This window comes from Aotus nancymaae, unplaced genomic scaffold, assembly GCF_030222135.1.
Source record: "Aotus nancymaae isolate 86718 unplaced genomic scaffold, 86718_ANA_hifiasm-v0.15.2.pri h1tg000003l, whole genome shotgun sequence".
NCBI lineage: Eukaryota > Metazoa > Chordata > Mammalia > Primates > Aotidae > Aotus > Aotus nancymaae.
Window position 1 is genome coordinate 56,077,463 of NW_026988414.1, and position 24,176 is coordinate 56,101,638.

The 24,176-nt window shown below is 38.0% G+C and overlaps 1 protein-coding gene across 13 annotated transcripts in view; it reads right to left on the bottom strand.

Moving 5' to 3' along the window:
* The window catches only part of CCDC171 (coiled-coil domain containing 171), a 408,737-nt gene that overhangs the window by 350,238 nt on the left and 34,323 nt on the right, over positions 1–24,176 (bottom strand). For 11 of the 13 annotated variants that reach the window (XR_010344271.1, XR_001107639.2, XM_064381348.1 and 8 more), the window contains one exon: positions 8,358–8,504. The exons of 1 other annotated variant lie outside the window; for it this stretch is intronic. Coding sequence is in view for 10 of the 12 variants with exons in the window: in XM_064381348.1 (XP_064237418.1) it covers positions 8,358–8,504 (147 nt within the window). In the remaining 2 variants the exon portion in view is untranslated. Of the gene's footprint in view, positions 1–8,357; positions 8,505–18,230; positions 18,286–24,176 lie in introns of those variants that run through there. One more of the 13 variants, XM_064381369.1, reaches the window with a different exon arrangement.

The window sequence follows — 24,176 nt, forward strand, 5'->3', positions numbered from 1 at the left end:
TAAATATGAGAAATCATAGGTAAGTTAGAAGACTAAATCTGTCCACTTGTAAAATTCTTACAAATAGAAGAAAAATAAAGACTACCTAGACTATCTTCAAAGCTTCACGATCTCCAAAAGCAGAAACCTGGTATTATCAAAAGTATTTACATAGCAGTGAAGAAAAAAATATAGAGTAAAAATAAAACTAGTCTAACATAATTTTATGCCTATAATATCAATCAATAAAAACAGATATTGAGGAAATTAAGTATTTTACAGGAAAAAGTCAATACTGGGTTATGCGTAACCACATCTTAAGGTTTAGATATTTTTTTGTTTTGTTTTTGAGAAGGATCTTGCTCTGTCACCCAGGCAGGAGTGCAGTAGCACAATCTCGGCTCACCGCAGCCTCTGCCTCCCAGGTTCAAGTGATTCTCCTGCCTCAGCCTCTGGAACGGCTGGGATTACAGGCGAGTGCCACCATGTCTGGCTAATTTTTGTATTTTTAATAGAGATGGGGTTTCACCATGTTGGCCAGGCTAGTCTCAAACTCCTGACTTCAAGTGATCCGCCCACCTCAGCTTCCCAAAGTGCTGGGATTACAGGTAAGAGCCACCACATCTGGCCAGTATTTTCTTAATTGAGTCAAAATTGCCTTACCAAGATTCCTAGCAACAAAAAAGAAATCACTATTACATAATACAGCTTCACAGCTGTAACACAATTAATAAAATGTTTTTAGTGATCACAGAGTTTTATAGCATCCTTAAGTGACTTTTTATTTGAGACGGAGTCTTGCACTGTCACTCTGCCTGGAGTGCAAAGGCACAATCTCAGCTCACTGCAACTTCCGCCTCCTGGGTTCACACAATTCTGCCTTAGCCTCCCAAGTACCTGGAATTACAGGCACACACTACCACACCCGGCTAATTTTTTTGTATTTTTAGTAGAGACGGGGTTTCACTATGTTGACCAGACCAGTCTCAAACTCCTGACCTCGTGATCTGCCTACCTTGGCCTCCCAAAGTGCTGGGATTATTGGTGTGAGCCACCACACCTGGCCCCTTAAGTGACCTCTAAATGATTTTTTAAATTCTAATATTTGGAACATTAACTCTATCCTAATCCCTTTTTTTTCTTTTTCTTTTTTTTTGAGGCAGGGTCTCACTTTGTCACCCAAGCTGCAGTGCAGTAGCATGATCACAGCTCACTACAGCCTCGACCTCCCCAGGCTCAAGTGATCCCCCCACCTCAGCCTCCCAGGGAGCTGGGACTGACTATAGGCAGACTCCACCATGTTTGGCTCAGTTTTGTATTTTTTGTAGAGATGTTTCACCATGTTGCCCAGGCTGGTCTTGAACTTCTGGGCTCAAATGATCTGTCCATGTCTGTCTCCCAAAGTGCTAAGGCATAAGCCACAGCTCCTGGTCCCTATTTCTTTTTTAATAAGCATCTACAAACCATAGTATTTAAAAAGATGATATAAAATACAACAAATTCTTGAATTTATTGGCCTAAAAATATGTTCAGCACAAGTGAAAAATAAGTTAAAATATTATTTCAAATATAATTTCATATTTTTATTCATTCTCTAATCTTGTCAAAAATAAACCACGTGTGGCTAGAGTATGAGGGATTTTATCTTTGCCAAGTTCTTACTGGCATTTCTGTTAAGTCCATCTACATACTCCATACCCAGTTTCCTCTATTGTTAATATCATATGTGTATATATATATATGTGTGTATATATATATATATATATATATATATATATACACACACACATACAGTACAAATAATCCATTTTTAAAAAGGACAAGGGTCTAAATAGCTATTTCTCCAAAGAAGATATATGAATGGCTAATAAGCACATCAAATGATATTCAACATCATTAATCATCAGAGAAATGCAAATCAAAATGACAATGAGGTACCATTTCACACCCACTAGAATGGTTATAATTTAAAAGAATGTCAATAACAGGTGTTGGTGAGGATCTAGAAAAACTAGAACGCTTATATCTTGCTGGTAGGAATGTAAAATGGTGCTGCCACTACAAAACAACTGACAATTCCTCAAAATGTTAACCATATAGTTACCATGTAACCCAGCAATTCCTCTCCTAGATATACAATAAAGATATTTGAAAACATATCCACACAAAAACTTGTACATGAATGTTCATCATGGCATTATTGATTATGGCCAAAAAAGTGGAAACAACACTGTGATGGTAAATACTGAGTGTTAACTTGATTGGATCAAAGGGTGTAAAGTATTGTTCCTGGGTGTGTCTGTGAGGGCATTGCCAAAGGAGGTTAACATTTGAGTCAGTGGACTGGGAGAGGCAGACCCACTCTCAGTCTGGGTGCCCACCATCTAATCAGCTGCCAGGGTGGCTAGAATAAAGCAGGCAGAAGAAAGTGGAATGAGGAGACTTGCTGAATGTTCCAGCCTTCATCTTTCTCCGTGCTGGATGCTTCCTGCCCTGGAACATCAGACTCCAAGTTCTTCAGCTTTTAGACTGTTAGACTTACACTGTAATTTGCCAGGGGCTCTCAGGCCTTCGGCCACAGACTGAAGGCTGCACTGTTGGCTTACCTACTTTTAAAGTTTTAAGATTTGGATTGGCTTCCTTGCTCATCAGCTTGCAAACAGCGTACTGTGGGACTTCACGTTGTGATCATGTGAGTTAAGTCTCCTAATAAACTCCCCTTCATGTATATATATATATCCTATTAGTTCTGCCCCTTTAGAGAACCCTGACTAATACAAACACAAATGTCCATCAACTGATGGACAGATACACAAAATATCTATTACACAACAGCATATTACTCGGGCATAAAAAAGAATGAAGCACTAATACATGCTGCAACATGGATGAACCTTGAAAACACTATGCTAAGTGTAAGAAGTCAGTCACAAAAGACCATATATTGTAGTTCCACTTGTATGGAATGTCTAGAATAGGTAAATCCATAAAGACAGAGAGTAGTGGTTGCTTAGGGCTGAGAGGAAAGGGGGAATAGAAAAGTGATGGCTAATGAGTATGAGGTTTCTGTGTGTGTGTGTAGGGGGGGTGTTTCTTATTGGATGATGAAAATGTTCCAAAACTGATTATGGTGATGGTTGCACAATGCTGTGAATATACTAAAAACCATGAATTGTACACTTCAAATGAACAAATTTATAGTATGCAAATTACATCTCAATATTTTTTTTACTCATCGCTCTAAGAAATCAGACCTCAAGGCATTCACCCTTACCCCAAGTAGCCAAACAGATACCCCTAGCCCTCACAAAAGGTTTATTATCTGAAGAACATAAACCTGAACCAGAAGTTGAACACAGAAATACACATGGAGAGGGAGGAAGAGGGGTGCACCAGACCAAAACCAGGGGAAGTCTACATACTAAACAGCATGATAACCCGATTCTTCCTCCATTTCCTTCTTTCACTTTATAATCATCAAACCTGAAACCAGCAGATATCCCTTTGCAGAAATGAAAGAAATACAGAGAAAAGACTTATAGATTGTAATATTACAAAATTTTCCAATGAAACTTTTTACATGTCCTTGTTACCCTACAGTAATAAGGCTTCCCAAAACCCAATATTCACATATTCAAGTGCCTACCCCACATCTCCCCTTGAATGTCTAAAAGGAATGTCAAACTTAACATATCTAAAACCAAATTCCTGACCTCTCCCAAACTTACTCCACTTGTATTATTTACCATTTCAGTAATGGAAATGCCATTCATTTGTCTGCTCAAGCCAAAATCTTTGGCATTATCCTTTACTCCCTCTTTTTCTCTCATAATCCAGGTTCAATTAATCAGAGACTTCTGTGGGTTCTATCTTGCAAAAGTATATCCAAATTTGACCATCTCAACTACATAATCTACTACAAGGTAGTAGTAGAGGAGATGGTCAAATGTGGATACATTTTTGCAAGACAGAACCTTCCTCTACTACTTCCTTGTCTAAAACACTATAATCTGTCAACTAGATTATTTTAATAGTCTCTAAAATGGTCTTTTGTAATCTATTATCAAAGAGTGTCCAGAATAATGCTTTTAAAACATAAATGAGAAAAGGCATATCACTCCTCTGCTCAAAACTTCCCAATAGCTTTCTATCTCAGACAAAAACCAAACTTCTTACAATGAACTATGAAAGACCTTCAAAATCCTGTATGATCTGTCTACCATTCTATATATCCTACTAGTCTCTCTCTTGCTAATTCTATTCCAGTCACAAAGGCCTACTTGCTATTCCTCAAACATTACAAATACACTTGCAACTCAGGTCTTACACCTTCTATTCCTTCTACCTAGAATGCTCTTCCTTGGGATATCCATACAGCTCAATCCCTTCCTTCCTTCAGGTCTCAGCTCAAATGTCACCTTATCAAGTTAGCCTTCCATGACCATCAATACAAAAGGATACCCTATTACTCATTACCTCCCCGGACTCCTTTATTACTGTTCACAGAATTACCACCAACTAACACACTATACATTGTTTCATTTAATATGTGATTCCTCCTGACTAGAATGTCAACTTCAAGAAGGAAGAGGCTTTTCCACCAGGTACAGTGGCTCACACCTATAATCCTAGCACTATGGGGACCAAGGCAAGCTGATCACTTGAGGACAGGAGTTCAAGACCAGCCTGGGCAACACGGCAAAACCCTGTCTCTACTAAAAATACAAAAAACTAGCCAGGCATGGTGGCACACACCTGTAAGTCCACCTACTCAGGAGGCTGAAGCAGGAAAATCACTTGAACCTGGGAGGGAGAGGTTGCAGTGAGCTGAGACCACCACTGCACGCCAGCCTGGGCAACAAAGCAAGACTCTGTCTCACAAAAAAGAAAAGAGAAGGAGGAGGAGGAGGAGGCTCTTCTTTGTTCTCTGCTATGCCTCTATGACAAGGAAGAGAAGGAGGCAGCTTTTCTTTGTTCTCTGCTATCCTTCTGTGAATAAGAAGAAGGAGGAGGAGGAGAAGGTAGGGTGGGGAGGAGGAAAGGGAGGGGGAGAAGCAGGAGGAGGCTTTTCTTTTTCTCTGCTATGCCTCTATGACCCAGAAATGTGCCTGACACTCCAATAAATATTTACTGAATAAATGAATACTGCAGTCATAATGTAGGAACAGGATAGTAAGTACAAAAATGACACAGAGAACAAGCTCCCAGAAATTAAAAAGAAAAAAGGAAATATTCAATTAGAAGATTAGAAAGTGAAGTCAAACAAATATCCCAAGAAGCATCAACACCAAAAAAAGACAGAGAAAGTTAAGGAAAGAATAAAGTATCAATTGAGTTGGTCTAACACTTGAATAATAAAAGTCTCAGAAAGGAAGAAAAGGAAAAAAAAACTGAGGAGGATATTGTGAAGAAATAACATAAGAGAATTCCTGAAAATGAAGGACATGAGTTTCCTGGCTAAAATGACCACTGCATGTCCTGCACACTGAATAAGAAAGATCCATACGAAGAAACATTGCTATCTCTAATGTTCTGAAATTTCACAACCAGTGGGAACTCTATAGCACAAATAATTTGATGTGTTCAAAAATATACTAAAAGGAAAAAAAGAAAGATACAGATGGAGAACGTGTAGATTAAATGAGACTCAAGAGACATATAGACATGTTGACCCAATTGAGATTCAGAATCAAACTATAAACATATACAACATTTATGCCATTTATGAGACAATTTAAAATTTGAATAATGCCTGGATATTTGACTATATTCAGTAATTATCAGTAAACAATTTATATATGATATAGATAATGCAACTTTAAATAAAAGACCACTTATTTTTAGAAATCATAAGAAAAAATTAAGGTTAAAGTGATATGATGGCTGGAGATTTCAGCATAATATGGGAGGAGGAAAAATCAGTAGGGGTATAAGGATACAAGATTGTTCATATATTGATCATTGTTGAAGCTGGTGATGGATATTAGGTTCATTATATTATTATGTCTACTTTTATATATATTTAAAGTTTTCCATATCTATATAGAACTATAGATATATAGATATAGCTATATGGGAGGAGATTATTATGGGAACCAGTTTGTGTGGTTATGAAGGCTAAAACCCATGACAGACCATCTGTAAGCTGGAGACCCTGGGGTGGCAGTAGCATGGCTTAGTCCAAGTCTGAAAAACTCAGAACCAGGGGAGCCAATCTCTCTCTCTATCTATCTATAGATAGAGATATAGATAGAGAGACAGATATTAGTTCTAATACGGTACTCATACAGTCTGGTCTTAGAGTTATTGCACTTTTTGGTTACCAGCATACTGATCTCCTTATAAGAATTCTTTTTTGAGGTTTTAATTTTATTAGAATTGGGAGGGATTTATTGGGGGTGAATTACCTCTTTCAACTCAATGTCCTCCTCCTGGTATTTAAATCCTGAATATAGTTTTTTAAAAGAATGAAAATAATTGATGCCAGTTCACCCCAACTTCATGCATCAATTCTGCTCCCAAGACCTCTGGAGAGACTCTGGGATCCATATGCCTTGTCAGTTTGATTCTTTAGCCTTTCTTCTGATTCTGTGAACATGATTCCCATACTGAAGTCCCTATTTAAGTTAACCAAAGTTAGTCTCTGTTGCAATGCAACCAAAGAACAACAACTGATGCCCCACTGAAGCTTTATAATATGTATTCTGGTAGGGGAAAAAAAAAAACACCTATTACTCTTATCAAAATATTTTAGATACTCTCACCTCGTCACTTTAGTATTCTACAGGAATTCTAGATTCTGTTTCCCAAATTAATTCCATTGAAGTTTGGCTTAGAACTGCTTTAATCCACAGTACAATCTAGGGAGGATGTATATCTTTACAGTGTTAAGTGTTCCTATAATATCTCACCATGTTCGTTTAAGACCTTCAGTTAAATTTTATAATTTTAATGTATTTGTTGATTTTATTCCTATTTTGTTACTGTGATGAAGAAAACCTTTCAGTATTAGATTATCTGATTATCACTGGTATGTAAGAATATAAACATAATTGTCATACATTATTTTCTGCCTAGCCTCCTTATTGAATGTTTCTACTAGTGTCAATAATTTTAAAGCTGATTTTACTATTCGTTTTATTTACGTATTATCTAAAAATGTTAGGAATCATACTTCCTTCCTCCCAAAAGTTAAAATCCTTATTGCTATTCTTTTTTTTTTTTCTTTAAAGATGGGGTTTCACCATGATGGCCAGGCTGGTCTTGAACTCCTGACTTCAGGCGATCCACCCACCTTGGCCTCCCAAAGTGCTAGGATTACAGGCATGAGCCACCGCGCCCGGCCCTCTTATTGCTATTCTTTTTTTTTTTTTTTTTTTTTTTTGAGACGGAGTTTCGCTCTTGTTACCCAGGTTGGAGTGCAATGGCACGATCTCGGCTCACTGCAACCTCCGCCTCCTTGGTTCAGGCAATTCTCCTGCCTCAGCCTCCCGAGTAGCTGGGACTACAGGCACGCGCCACCATGCCCAGCTAATTTTTTATATTTTTAGTAGAGACGGGGTTTCACCATGTTGACCAGGATGGTCTCGATCTCTTGACCTCGTGATCCACCCACCTCGGCCTCCCAAAGTGCTGGGATTACAGGCATGAGCCACCGTGCTCAGTTCTTATTGCTATTCTTAACAATGTTAAATGACACAGTGAGTTTAATAAGTGTTAACTCTAGCACTTTACCATTAAATACTCTTCATAAGTATTTATTTACCTAGTAAAGGTTATAAATTATGTGTAGGACAAAACTTCTTTACCTGTTTAAATATTTCATTTCCCACAAAGCAAAGAGAAATTTTAAAAAGAAGATGAACTAACGAAACCAATTAGATTTCTCTTAAGATTAAAGTTATTTTCAGTATCATTCACTAATAAAAATCCTATTTTTAATCTGTAAATTGATGCTCCTTTCCTAAGTCTCATCGGAAAAACATTCCACAAAACTAGCTATTATACACGATTCAAACTACAAAATTAAAATGTAATATTACTTTCATCATGTAGAACCTATGTACACCAAAACTTTTCCTGCGTTGCTTACTCAACCTAATAATGTAAACAATTACTCTTAAACTTCCCAAATATTCCATAAGAGTTAATTGTTAAAAAGTGAATATATTTTTTTAAACTAGGGCAAAACACAAAATACTCAGATTAAAAGAGTTTTCAAAGAAGCCAAATACACATTATAAATAAATGCCCCTAAAATTAGTTTTATATATTATTGCAGAGTAAAACGCTCCAACCTTAAATCACAAAATGGGTTCATGTACGTGTGTGTGTATAAGTTGTACACATATATATTATAAAAGAATGAGAAAATGTACCTCAAATTCTTTTCTAAGGCGTTCCTCTCGTTGAGTGCTAAATTCAAGTTCGCTTGTTTGTCGCTGTAAAAGGTCAGAGCAGTCCATATATTCTATTTCTAATTTTTCTACTTTCTTATGCATATTTTGCACAGCAGTATCTTGCTCCTGGAAAATAATGCATTTTTGCATCAATAAAGTTTATAAGCCATCAATGACTAAGAGTCACTCCAACAGACGACAGTGAGTAACTAAATCTGTGCTTCAACCATAATAATAGGTTAATTTAAATAGGCAAAAGAGGCCTAGATATTTTCCATCAATGTTTCAGAATGTCCATGAGTTTAAAAAGCACTACTGAAGTTTTACAATTCAAAAACTCTGATTAATATTACAATGGAAAATGTTATAGCATACGAGAATGTTATATTAGTTCAACCAACCTCTGAAGATAGTTATATAATGCTGTGGTTCAACAACCATATATAATGTTTCCCCTTCCCATTAAAATTTTTTAATGTATATTGCCCTTTGTGTAATAGGCAATGATTAACTTGAATGCCCAATAATAATGCTTACATGAGCTCATGGTGCTTAAATTACATGCTTACAGCTTTTAAAATTGCATCCACTAGATGGCTGTGTTTCATTTACTCTTAGGTTTTCAAAAAACTTTCAAATCTTTGCTCACCTATTGAAAAAACTGAGCAAACTTCAGGTAGTCTTATACTAAAATCTCTTGATCCCCTTTCCCAACTAAACACAGAAATGAGAGTTGAATTTTATTGAAAAAGTTCAAACATAAAGTTAACATATATATATCAAAGGCATTCTCCACAGTAACTAACCTAGATTCACTGTTCTCATTTAAGGTCTTTAAAAAAGCCCTCTTTCCCACACTTCCCTCACCAGCATAATGTTAATCATAGATAAACACATATGAATATTTTATATGCTTCCAAGAATACCTAGCCACTCAAAAGATACTAAGGGAATCTGAGTATGTTGCAAACATCAAATATAATTCTCTATCAAAAATTCTAGTTTGAAAAGCACCCAGCAGCCTAAGTTCACAGTGAAGAGATGAGAAAACATTTTAAATTCAGCTCCTTATTTCATATCTCCAATTTCTTATTTCTGCTTTTTTTTTTTTTTTTTTGTACCTTTGTTTCAGGTTCAGGGGTACATGTGCAAGTTTGTTATATAGGTAAACTCATGTCACAGGGATTTGTGCATAGATTATTTCATCACCCTAAACCTAGTACCCAACAGTTATTTTTTCGGATCCTCTCCCTTCTCCCACTCTCCACCCTTAGGTAGGCCCCAGGGTCTGTTGATCTCCTGTATGTGTCCATGTGTTCTCATCATTTAGTTCCCACTTAGAAGTGAGAACACATGGTGTTTGGTTTTCTGTTCCTGCATTAGTCTGCTAAGGATAATGGCTCCAGCTCCATCCATGTTCCTGCAAATGATATGATCTCATTCTTTTTTATGGCTGCATAGTATTTAATGGTGTATATATACCACATTTTCTTTATCTAGTCTAACACTGATGAGCATTTAGGTTGACTCCATGTCTTTGCTACTGTGAACAGTGCTGCAATGAACATATGCAAGCCATGTGTCTTTGTAGTAGAACAATTTCTATTCCTTTGAGTATATACCCAGAAATGGGATCGCTGGAGTCAAATGGTAGTTCTGTTTTTAGTTCTTTGAGGAATAGCCACATTGTTTTCCACAATGGTTGAACTAACTTGCACTCTGCCAATGACGCATAAGCGTTCCCTTTTCTCCACAACCTTGCCAACATCTGTTATTTTCTGACTTTTTAATAATAGCCATTCTGACTGGTATGAGATTCCAATTCCTTATTCTTATTCTTATGAATCCCCTTATTCATAAGATTACTATTCTATAGCAGGCTATACATAAACTCTTAATAATTATTTTCTTCAGGTAATAGACTTCTTAATATAGGCATACCTTAGCGATATGGCTGGTTCAGTTCCAGACCACTGCCATAAAGCAAATATTGCAATAAAGTGAATCACATCAATTTTTTAGTTTCCAAAAAATTGCAAATAAATGTTTGTACTATACTGTAGTCTATTAAGTGTGCAATAGCATTATATCTAAAAATGTATTTATTTTAATTTAAAAATACTTAATTGAGGCCAGGTGCAGTGGCTCACACCTGTAATCCCAGCACTTTGGGAGGCCAAGGCGGACTAATCACTTGAGCCCAGGAGTCTGAGACCAGCCTGGCCCACATAGCAAAACCCCATCTCCACTGAAAATACAAAAATTAGCCAGGTGTGGTAGCGCATATCTGTAATCCCAGCTACTCTGGGAGGCTGAGGCAGGAGAATCACTTGATTCAGGAAGCAGACACTGCAGTGAGTCGAGATCACACCACTGCACTCCAGCCTAGGTGACAGAGCAAGACTCTGTCTCAAAAATAAATAAATAAATAAAATTAAAATTAAAATACTTTATTGCTTAAAAAAAAAAGGCTAACCATCATCTGGGCCTTCAGGAAGTCATCATCTTTAATGGTGGAAGGTCTTAACTCAATGTCTGTTGATGGCTGTTGACTGATCAGTGTGGTGGTGGCTAAAGGCTGGGCAGTCAATGGCAGTTCCTTAAAATAAGGCAACAATGAAGTTTGCTACATTGGTTGACTCTTTCAAAAAAGATTTCTCTGTAGCATGCAATGCTGCATGATAGCATTTTACCAGCCATAGAACTTCTTTCAAAACTGAAACCCTTTCACTGCTTTAGCAACTAGGTTTATGTAATATTCTAAATCTTTTGCTATCATTTCAGTAATGTTCACAGCATCTCCACCAGGAGGAGTTTCCACCTCAAGAAACTATTATCTTTGGTCATCCATAAGAAGCAATTCCTCATCCATTCAAGTTTTATGAATGCATGAGAGTGCAGCAATTCAGTCACATCTTCAGGCTCCACTTCTAATTCTAGTTCTCTAATTCTAGACTTCCACTGACGTCTAGAACCCCCCGAAGTTACCCATAAGGACTGGAATCAACTTCCTCCAAACTCCTGTTAATGTTGACATTTTGACCTCCTCCTATCAATCACAAATAGGTCTTAAGGGTATCTAGAATGGCAAATCCTTTCCAGAAAGTTTTCAATTTAATTTGCCTAGATCCATCAGAGGAATCACTATCTGTGGCAGCTATAGCCCTATGAAATGTACTTCTTAAATAATAAGGCTTGAAAGTCAAAATTCTTCATTGATGCAGGGGCTGCAGAATAGATGCTGTGTTAGCATGAATGAAAACAACATTAACCTCCTTGTAAATAACCATCAGAGCTCTTGAGTAACCAAGTCCATTGTCAGTGAACAATGATATTTTGAGAATAATCTTTTTTTCTGAGCAGCAGGTTTCAACAGTGAGCTTAAATATCCAGTTAAATATTCTGTAAAGAGATGAGCTGTCATCCAGGCTTTGTTGTCCCATTTATAGAGCACAGGCAGAGTATATGTAGCATAATTCTTAACTGCCCTAAGATTTAGAGAATGGTAAATGAGTACTGGTTACAACTGAAACTCACCAGCAACATTAGCCCCTAACAAGAGAGTCATCCCACCCTTTGAAGCGTTAAAGCTGGGCATTGACTTGTCTCTAGCTCTGAAACACCTAGATGACAACTTCCAATAGAAGACTGTTTTGTCTACAATGAAAATCTGTTGTTTTGTGTAGCCACCTTCATCGATGATTTTAGCCAAATCTTTGAGATTACTTGTTGCAGCTTTTTTGATATTATGTACAAGGCTTCTTTCCCTAAACATCATGAACCAATCTCTCCTAGCCTCCAACTTTTATTCTCCAAATTCCTCACCTCTCTCAGTCTTCATCAAATTGAAGAGTTAGGGTCTTGTTCTAAATTAGGCTTTGGCTTAAGGGAATGTTGAGGATGGTTTCATCTATCCAGAACACTACAACTTTCTCCATGTTGGCAATAAGAATGGTTGGCTCTCTTATCATGCAGGTGTTCAGTGAAGTAGCACTTTTCCTTTGCATTCACAACTTGGCTATTTGGCACAAAAGGCATAGCGTTTGGTCTGTCCTGGCTTTCAACATGCCTTCCTCACTAAGTTTAATCATTTCTAGCTTTTGATGTAAAGTGAGACAGGTGTGAGTCTTCCTTTCACCTGAACACTTAGAGGACATTGTTAATTGACCTCATTTCAACATTGCTGTATCTCAAGGAATAGGAAAGCCAGAGGAGACGGAGGAGAGTTGAGAGAACAGTTGGACAGAGGAGTAGTGAGAACACATATGACATTTATAAATTAAGTTCATTATCTTATGCAGGCATGGTTCACAGTGCCCCAAAACAATTAAAATATCAGTAACATAAAGACCAGTGGTCGGGGGGAAGGGCCAAGATGGCCAAATAGAAACAGCTCCAATCTGCAGCTCCCAGAGAGACCAATGCAGAAGGTAGGTGATTTCTGCATTTCCAACTGAGGTACCCAGTTCATCCACTGGGACTGGTTAGGCACTGAGTGCAACCCACGGAGAGCAAACAGAAGCAGGGTGGGGCATCGCTTCACCCTGGAAGTGTAAGGAGCTGGGGGAACTCCCTCCCCCAGCCAAGGGAAGCGGTGAGGGACTGTGCTACTCGCCCTGGGTATTACACTTCTCCCATGGATTTTTGCAATCCACAGATCACGAGATTCCCTCATGACCATACACCACTAGGGCCCTGGGTTTCAAGCACAAAACTCGGTAGCTGTTTGGGCAGGCACTAAGCTGCAGTCATTTTTTCGTACTCCAGTGGCACCTGAAACTCCAGTGAGAAAGGAAAACCGTCCACTCCCCTGGAAAGGGGGCTGAAGCCAGGGACCCAAGAGGTCTTACTCAGCAGGTCCCACTCCCAAGGATCCTAGCAAGCTAAGAACCATTGGCTTGAAATCCTTGAAATCCAGACTGCTCCAGCACAGCAGTCTGGAGTCAACCTGGGATGATCGAGCTTGGTGGGGGGAGGAGTGACCACCATTACTGAGGCTTTAGTAGGTGGTTTTCCCCTGACAGTGCTAAGGAGACTGGGAGGTTTGGACTTGGCGGAGTCACCACAGCACAGCAAAGTGGCTGTGGCCAGAGTGCTTCTCTGGATTCCTCTTCACTGGGGAGAGCATCTCTGCAGGAAATGCAGCAGTTCCATTCAGGGGCTTACAGATAAAACTCTCATCTCCCTGGGACAGAGCACCTGGGGGAAGGGGCAGCTGCAGTCGCAGCTTCAGTGGACTTAAATATTTCCTGCCTGCCAGCTCTGAAGACAGCGACGGATCCTGACAAGGGGAATTCTCCCAGCACAGCGCACCAGCTCTGCTAAAGGACAGATTGCCTCCTCAAGTGGGTCCCTGACCCCCATGCCTCCTGACTGGGAGAGACCTCCCAATAAGAGTTGACAGACACCTCATACAAAAGAGTTCCAGCTGGCATCATGCTAGTGCCCCTCTGGGACAAAGTTTCCGGAGGAAGGAGAAGGCAGCAATCTTTGTTGTTCTGCAGCCTCCACTGGTGATACCCAGGCAAACAGGGTCTGAAGTGGACCTCCAGCAAACTGCAGCAGACCTGCAGAAGAGGGGCTGTTAAAAGAAAAACTAACAAACAGAAAGCAACAACATCAACATCAACATAAAGAACCCACACACAAAAACGCCATCCAAAGGTCATTAGACTCAAAGATCATAGGTAGGTAAATCCACCAAGATGAGGAAAAGCCAGTACAAAAATGCTGAAAATTCCGAACGCCAGAATGACTTTTCTCCTCCAAATGATCGCAACACCTCTTGAGGAAGGGTGCAAAACTGGACAGAGAATGAGATTGATGACCTGACAAAGGTAGGCTTCAGAAGGTGGGTAATAACAAACTCCTCTGAGCCAAAGAAGCATGTTCTAACCCAATGCAAGGAAGCTAAGAACCTTGATAAAAGATTACAGGAACTGCTAACTAGAATAACCAATTTAGAGAGGAACAAAAATGCCATGTGACATGCTTGCTCCCACTTTGCCATCCAGCATGGTTGTAAGCTTCCTGAGGTCTCCCCAGAAACCAAGCAGATATTAGCACCATGCTTCCTGTAAAGCATGCAGAATGATGAGCCAATTAATTAAATCTCTTTTCTTTATGCAATCTCAGGTATTTCTTCATAGCAATGTGAGTACTGCCAAATACAAATAGTATTATGAACAACCTCATGTAATTATTTTTTATAAGAGTATTTTCATATATGAAAGCACTTTTAAGAACATTATGCACTATACAATTATAAAAAACTATTATTCTATATGATAGGTCCTCCTCCTTCTCTCACTCAATAGTTCCAATATTAATTCAGTCATCATTAAATTATATGCCTTCTTAATTTACAAATACATAACCTCCAACTTTCATTCATTCACTTAGATACTTGTCTACTTTAAAGTAAATAAATAGCAGTTTACATATTTAATCATAAAGTAAACCAAATAATTTGAAATAATAACAAAATAGAGTCTATAACCAAAAGATGCTTATATCCTGTTGATGGAAACTATTTTATACAGTTTTTGTTAAAGTAAAATGAATTATTTAGGAAGTCTCATGTGATTTATTTATAAAAGAAAATCACAGGCCAGGCACAGTGGCTCACTCCTATAATCCCAGAACTTTGGGAGGCCAAGGTGGGTGGATCCCTTGAACTCAAGAGTTCAAGACCAGACTGGGCTACATGGCAAAACATCATCCCTAAAAAATAAACAAAAATGCCCGGGCATGGTGGCTCACACCTGTAATCCTAGCACTTTGAGAGGCCAAGGTGAGCAGATCACCTGAGGTCAGGAGTTCAAGACCAGCCTGGCCAACACGATGAAACCTTGTCTCTACTAAAAATACAAAAAATTAGCTGGGCATGGTGGCACATGCCCATAATCCCAGCTACTCGGGAGGCTGAGGCAGGAGAATCACTTGAACCTGGGAGGCAGAGGCTACAGTGAGCCGAGATCACACAACTGTACTCCAGCCTGGGCAACAGAGAGAGATTCCATCTCAAAATAAATAAATTAAATAAACAAAAATTAGCTGGCATGTGGAGCACACCTATGATCCCCGCTACTTGGAGGGCTGAGGTGGGAGGATTGCTTGAGCCTAGGAGGCAGAGGCTGCAGCGAGCCAAGATCGTGCCACTGAACTCCAGCCTAGGCAACAGAATGAGACCCTATCTCAAAAAAAAAAAAAAAAAAAATCACATGTGATTCCCATTTTACTAACAAATCATGTAGAAAGATAACACATAATCATTTAAATCCCATTACAACAAACAAAGAGTATGCCCACTATTCCATTAAGTTTAAATTTAATCCTTTTTTTAAAAAAAAAACAAAAGAACCTGGAAAAATCAAAGACCAATCTGTAAGGGCTTATTATGTTTACTTTGGTGATATATTACCACTATGATAGTTGACCTATATTAAATATTACTTGCCAAATAGCATTTATTTAAGAGTATTTCAAAATTTGGATAAAATTCTGACCTAACAATCACATTTTCAATGCAGAGGTCTGGTAGTCACTTAATATTATATGATAATTTCTATTCTATTCTTGGATATGAATATAAATACACACAGATATAGACACATACAAACACACAAACATGTTTTCATAGGAAAAGATGTTTTCCTCAAATAGTAGAGATGTTTAGGAATTCCACTCGAGGAGATATTTAGAAATTCTATATGAAGAAAAGTTATGTTACATTAATTAACTGATTATATTGAGTTAGAATTACATTCACTGATTTTCATTTTTTTATTTTTTTATTATGCTTTAAGTTCTGTAACATGCAGGCTTGTTACATAGGTATACACATGCCATGGTGGTTTGCTGCACGCATCAACCCATCATCTACATTAGATATTTCTCCTAATGCTATCCCTCCCGTAACCACCCACCCCCAATAGGCCCCTATGTGTGATATTCTCCTCCCTGTGTCCATGTGTTCTCATAGTTCAACTCGCATTTACAAGTGAGAACATGCGGTGTTTGGTTTTCTGTTCCTGTGTTAGTTATTATATACTCAAAGGATTATAAATCATTCTACTATGAAGACGTGCACACATATGTTTATTGTGTTGGTTATTTTGCCCATTTGTTGATGCAGTTTCTTCACAGTGTTGATGGTCTTCACAATTTGGTATGTTTTTGCAGTGGCTGGTACCAGTTTTTCCTTTTCATATTTAGTGATTCCTTCAGGAAATCTTGTAAGGCAGGCCTAGTGGTGACAACATCTAGCATTTGCTTGTCTCTAAAGGATTTTATTTCTCCTTCGCTTATGAAGATTAGTTTGGCTAGATATGAAATTCTGTGTTGAAAACTCTTTTCATTAACAATTTTGAATATTGGCCCCACTCTCTTCTGACTTGTAGGGTTTCTGCAGAGAGATGCACTGTTAATCTGATGGGCTTCCCTGTGTGGGTAACCCAACCTTCGTCTCTGGCTACCTTTAACATTTTTTCCTTCATTTCAACCTTGGTGAATCTGATGATATGTGTGTTGGGGTAGCTCTTCTCAAGGAGTATCTTTATGGTGTTCTCTGTATTTCCTGAATTTGAATGTTTGCCTGTCTTGCTAGGTTGGGGAAGTTCTCCTGGATAAATATCCTGAAGAGTGTTTTCCAACTTGGTTCCAACTTGTCCCTGTCACTTTTGGGTACACCAATCAAACACAGGTTTAGTCTTTTCACATAGTCCCATATTTCTTGGAGGCTTTGTTCATTCCTTTTCATTCTCTTTTCTCTAATCTTGTCTTCATGGTTTATTTCATAAAGTTGATCTTCAATCTCTGATATCCTTTCTTCTATTTGGTCGATTCAGCTATTGATACTTGTGTATGCTTTACGAAGTTCTCATCCTGTGTTTTTCAACTCCATCAGGTCATTTATGTTCTTCTCTAAAGTAGTTATTCTAGTTAGCAATTCCTCTAAGTTTTTTTCAACATTCTTAGCTTCCTTGCCTTGGATTAGAACATGCTGTTTTAGCTTGGAGGAGTTCATTATTACCCACCTTCTGAATTGAGGTGGAAATCTCAATTCTACTTGAGGTTTCCACCATCATGAGCTAATAATCTCCTGAAGACCCCACCTCCTGACCCTACCATCACAATGGTGATTATGTTACAATAAACAAATTTAGCAGAGACACGAACTTTCAGAACCTAACAAAATAGCTAACCCTGAAACCAAGCTATCTGGTAAAAATGAATGCAGGAGCATTGTTGGAAGCCTCTAACCAGTACTTTATACTCTCAGATTGCCTCTGCCAGCTCCCTCCCTGAAAAATCTTCCTCCACATCCTGGAAAAAGGGAAGCAGTTTACTAACTAGAGAGGATGAGCAAAAGATGTTCTGATAATATGAAAAGCAAACACAACTGGGGGTCAGGGTAAGACACCTTACTAAAAATAAGAAGATTAGGCAAAATCTGTACCATGGGCTGTTAGACCTCACAGCACCCTGAACACTGACTCCTATACTCACAGCAATATAAGGAGGAGACTAAAAGATTTTTTTCTAGGAAAACTACCAGGTCAAGAAAAAAGACATTGTAAGGTTCCCCCAATTCAATGCAAGGGTTCCACATCCAAAGAGCTTCTCCTCAGCTTTTTAGTGCCTCATTCTTAAATATAAACACAGTCTAGAATCACCAGACATTTGAGGAAAGCTTCTTGTATTAGGCTGTTCCCGCATAGCTATAAAGAAATATCTAAGAATGGGTAATTTATCAAGAAAAGAGGTTTAATTGGCTCACAATACTGCAAGCTGTACAGGAAGCATGATGCTGGCATTGCTTGGCTTCTGGGGAGGCCTCAGGAAACTTACAATCATGGTGGAAGGTGAAGGGGGAGCAGGCACATCAGGAGAAAGAGGAAGGAGGCCAGATCTGGAGAAAGAGGAAGGAGATGCTACACACTTTTAAATGACCAGATTTTATGAGAACTCATTCACTACTGTGAGAATAGTACCAAGAAGAATAGTGCTAAACCATTCATGAGAAATCTGCCCCCATGATCACCTCCCATGAGACCCTCCTTCCAACACTGGTGATTACATTTCAATATGAGATTTGGGCAGAGACACATATCCAAACTGTATCACTTCTCATGTGAAACTCAGAGGCTACTACAAAATGAGGCCAAACACTCAGAGAAAATAAAGACCAGGCCAGGCCCAGTGGCTCACACCTGTAATCCTAGCACTTTGGGAGGCCAAGGTGGGACAACCACTGGAGCCCAGAAGTTCCAGACAAGGCTAGGCAACACAGTGAGACCCTATCTCTACAAAGAATAAAAAAAAACTAGCCAGGTGTCTTGGTGCACACCTGTAGCTCCAGGTACTCAAGAGGCTGAGGTGGGAGGATGGCTTAAGCTCAGAAGATCGAGGCTGCAATGAGCCATGATAGGGCTACTGCATTTCCAGCCTTTGCAACTGAGCAAGATCCAGTCTCCAAAAAATAAAAAGAAAAGAAAAGAGGACAACAACATCAACAACATCAAGAGAGGGGTGAGGGGAAGACATCTTCAAAACAAATATGACTTATATCCTCAAAGAGTTAAATTAAGACATTACAAACATGAAACAAGGAGAATATACTATTAAGAAAGGTATCATCAAATAACAAGAACGAGCTCTTAGAAATTAAAAACCCAAAAGATTAAATAAAATTTAATAGAAAGGCTGCAATATAAAATTGAGAAAATCTCTCAGAAAATAAGAGTAAAAATATAAAAAGGACAATAGAAGAGATTAGCATTATAAGGATGTCAACTTTATATCAAATTGATCTACAAATGCAATATAATTTTAATCAAAATTACAAAATTGAGGAATATAATAAGCCATTCCTCAAACTCACATAGAGAAGTAAAAGGCCAATAATAACCTCCTCCCACATCCCTAAAAAATATCAAGAATAAAGATACTTTCTCTACCAGATATTAAGACTTATTCTAAAGGTATAGTGAATAAAATAATTTAGCACTAATGCAGAAACAAACATGTAAGTGAAATAGAACAGAGTACTCAGGAACAAAGTCTTAGATATGAAAGAACTTGATATATGATGAAAATGACATTATAAATCATTATGTGGTAAAAGAACAGACAATTGAATTACTAGTACAGAACACTTGGCTATCCATTTGGAAAAACAAAATTAGCATCTCATGCTATATACACATTCTCTTTATGACTCTGGGTTATATAAGACAAAACAATCACTACTACAAAGAAAAATACTGATAAATTCAACTACATTGAAATGTAAAACTAGGCCAGGCATGGTGGCTCATGCCTGTAATCCCAGTACTTTGGGAGGCCGAGGCAGGTGGAACACCTGAGGTCAGGAGTTCAAACCAGCCTGGCCAACATGGTGAAACCCAGTCTCTACTAAAAACACAAAAAAAATTAGATGGGTGTGGTGGCGAACCTGTAATCCCAGCTACTCCAGAGGCTGAGACAGGAGAATCACTTGAACCCGGTAGGTGGAGGTTGCAGTGAGCCAAGATCATGCCACTGCACTCTAGCGTGGGTGACAGAGTGAGACTCCGTGTCCAAAAATGAAAATTTAAAACTGTTCATCATACACAAGGTAAACTGCCTCTCTGTCTCTACAAAGAAGAAAAAGACATTTGCAAAAGGAATATGTTTAACTAAGGTTTAGTTACCAAATATATTTTTTTTAAAAGAAAATAAAACTCCTTTTTTTTTTTTTAAGATAGGGTCTTGCTCTGTAGCCTAGGCTGCGATCATAGCACAGTGCAGCCTTGACCTCCCAGGCTCAAGCAATCCTCTCACCTCAGCCTCCCTGGTAGCTGGGATCACAGGTGTGCACCACCACAGCTGGCTAATTTTATTTTTTTAACAGAGACAGTATCTCTGCTGCCCAGGCTGCTCTCAAACTCCTGGGCTCAAGCAATTCTCCCACCTCAGCCTCCTAAAGTGCTGGGATTATAGGCAGGAGCCACCATCCCTGGCCAAAAGCTCCTATTAATCAATAAAAATATACCAAAAAAATCCAAAAGAAAAAAGGCAAAAAATATAAACTGGTATTTCACAAAAAAGAAATATGAATGGCCAATGAACATAACATGGTCAATGTCAAGGAAGAGGAAATTTAAGCAAGAATGAGATACAATTGCATACATACCCTATTTCAAAAGAAATTAAATCTGAAAAATACCAAGAAGTTGTAAAGGAAGAAAAACTCTTCTTTCAAATTGTTACATCCACTTAAGAGAACAATTTGGCACATATTTTATATACATTAAACACATACCCACATAAAAACATTTGATGTTCATGGAATCACTGCCTGTAATAATTTAAACTTGGAAAGAACTTAAATCTCAATGTCAGTGTTATGGTTTGAATGTTTGTCCCTTCCAAAACTCAAGTTGAAATGTAATCCTCAATGTGACAGCAGTGAGAGGTGGCACCTTTAAGAGGAGATTGGGTTCATGAGAGCTCTGCCCTCATGAATGGGTTAATCCATTCATGGATTAATGGATTAATAGGTTATCATGGGAGTGGAACTGGTGGCTTTTTAAGAAGATAAAGAGAGACCTGAGCTGGCATGCTCAGCCCACCAGCAAGCAATGCCCTGTGCAGCTCTGAACTCTCCAGAAGGCCCTTGTCAGATGCAGTCCCTTGCCATTAGACTTCTCAGCCCCCAGAACTGTAAGAATAAATTCCTTTTCTTTATAAATTAACCAACTTCATGTATTCTATTATAAACAATAGAAAACTGACAAGGCAGTCAGGTAATGAGTAAATTATAGCACATACACAAGATAAAATACTATATAGCAGTTAAATTATGTGAACAGAAGCTAATTTATTAACTTTAATAAACCTCAAAAACACAAGTAGGCCAGATGTGGTGGCTCACACTTGTAATTCCAGGACTTTGATAGGCCAAGGCAGGTGGATCACTTGAGCTCAGGAGTTCGAGACTAGATTAGCCAACATGGTGAAACCCTATCTCTACTAAATATATAAAAATTAGCCAGGTGTGGTGGCATGTGCCTGTGGTCTCAGCTACTCGGGAGGCTAAGGTGGGAGGATTGCTTGAAACCAGGAGGCAGAGGTTGCAGTAAGCCAAAATCGTGCCACTGCACTCCAGCCTGGGTGACAGAGTGAGACCCTGTCTAAAAAAAAAAAACACAAGTGAAAAATACAAGTTGGACAAAGAAGCATCTGTATGGTATATCTTAAAATACAAACTACTAAAATAATACAATATACAGTCAATGTATACAGACAGAAAATTAAACACCAACTTCAGAATGGCAGTTATTCCTTTGTGGCTGAAGTGGTGGCAGGATGGGGAAGTGATTCAGACAACGATATAACAATTTACTGTTTGTTTACAATTCAAGTAAATATGACAAACACTAACATGATCTAGGTAGAGAGTATTGGTTACATTAATGGTATTGCTGGGTTATATTGGGCATTGATAATATAAATCCCTGGGGGGGTTGTATGTTCAAATATTTGCTTTAGGTTTATGGTTTTATCAATATAATCCAATTCTGAGATGCACTGTAACACACAAGAAAATCCAAAAGAAATATACAAAATACCTCATGCAATTTAAAGAAAAATTTGCCTCCATCCCAAATAAATGTAAATTTAAAATTTTTGTTACAGAACATATTTTCTAATCATACCTGCATCCTTATGTATGTGTGTCTGTGTGTGTGAAATAAAATCATATTAAGGGCATTGGAAATTGAGGAAGTTTCTTCTTTTTGCCACGAGAGGGGGCTATTGAACTTAAAATATTTTAAAATGGGGCTTGGTTTTGAACTGACATTTAACATCACAGGAAACTACATTTGGCTGTTAAAAAATAAACTTGCTTTCTTTCCACATATTCCAGAAACATAGCCCAAAAAGTATAATTTTTTTACAGATACTCATAAACAACATTTCACAGAATCCAAAATATGGTTCCGTTCCCATTCAGAAGAATTACACAAGTACAGTTAGAAAAGTATCAGAGCTAAACGTACTCCTCTTTTCTAGCTTATAAAAGATATCAATGTAGCTAACTACAACTTTAATCTATTACATGATTATCTCCTGAAAGACCCAGAACAATTCCTCTTGTCTAAGTCCCCAAGGCCAAGAAAGTTCTACAATTGAAAAGTGTTTGTTGCTGGAGAGTATAAACTGGTGCTTTGTGTAACATATATCATAATTGTGAATCCATAAGCTTGAAGACGCAGCAATTATATTTCTAGGCATTTACACAGAAGAATCACTTGTAGCCGGGCGCAGTGGCTCTCGCTGTAATCCCAGCACTTTGGGAGGCCAAGGCTGGTGGATCACAAGTTCAGGAGATCAAGGCCATCCTGGCTAACACTCCACTAAAAATACAAAAAATTAGCCAGACATGGTGGGAGGTGCCTGTAATCCCAGCTACTCTGGAGGCTGAGGCAGAAGAATCACTTGAACCCAGGAAGTGAAGGCTGCAGTGAGCCAAGATTATGCCCCTGCACTACAGCCTGGGTGACAGAGAGAGACTCGGTCTCAAAAAAAAAAAAAAAGAAATGAGAAACACTATCTTAAAATGAGTAACTTTTTAGGTAACACCAATAAGAAATCATGTTAATATTCCAGAGAAGGATACCTCTATTTTGTGCTCCAATTCCTGATAATGAAAAAGAACACGACATAAAATTGAGATTTTCTTTTTATAATGTGTCTAAATTCTAAAGCCCAGATAAGAGAAATATTCTAACAAGTTTTGTCTATTAAAGATAAGGTTTCACTGAGAAGATTTAAAAAAAAGAAACTGAATTCTCTTAGAGAGCTACACAAAGAGAATACTATTAGATACTAACACCTAATTATAGTATGTAAAACTAAACTCATCAAAAGCCAACAGAGAAGCAAATTTGACTCTCTTCCTCAGATTGTTTCTAAAAAAACATTTTTTTAACACAAAGTCACAATAGTTTCTTAAGATTGATTTATAAAAGGAAAAGTTATTTTCTTCTATTAATAAAAAAAGACAAGAAATTGGGAAACAGAGCTCTAAACATTCTAGTTACAAAATACAATAAAATTTACCTTACAAAAGCAGCAAAGCAAGATACTATTGGTAGTAACTAGGGAGCATATTCCCCCATTTTTCTGTGCACATCATTATGAAAGACGGACACCTAATTTTAATTTCTTTTAGTATTTCATATAGAAACTTCAGTATAACCACTGTGTTTCATTTAGGAGGATTTATAGGATTGATCAGGAACCTATACCAAAATCACATCAGATACATATTTTTATACAGGCCTTTGAATTATAGTTTATAAATTTAGACCACTGGCTGAGTGTTTAGAAATAGAAGGGCTATTTTAATTCACTTAATTTTGCTTGTTTATTCCAAGTAGCCTTTCAGAAAATTATCACAAACAACTTAAATATCATGTTCTCTGCGAAGACTTCCTCAGTCTCCTAGGCAGCTAATCAACTTCTCTTTTGTGGTCCTACAGCATTTTATTTAAAATTTTATCACACAATACTTCCCTCTTTACATGTTTCTGCATTGAAATATCTTCCAGGACAGAAACTAGATCTTAATCAGCTTTATAGCCTCAGTATCCAGAGCAGTAACTCGGTAAGTACTTAGAGAATGAATGAATGAACAAGCAAGTGAACTAATGAACTAATTACACAAACTACAAACACTTAGAATACATGAGGGTCTAAAGGGTGGTTGTACTGTCCTTCCAGATTCTACAAAAGAGGTGACTGGAA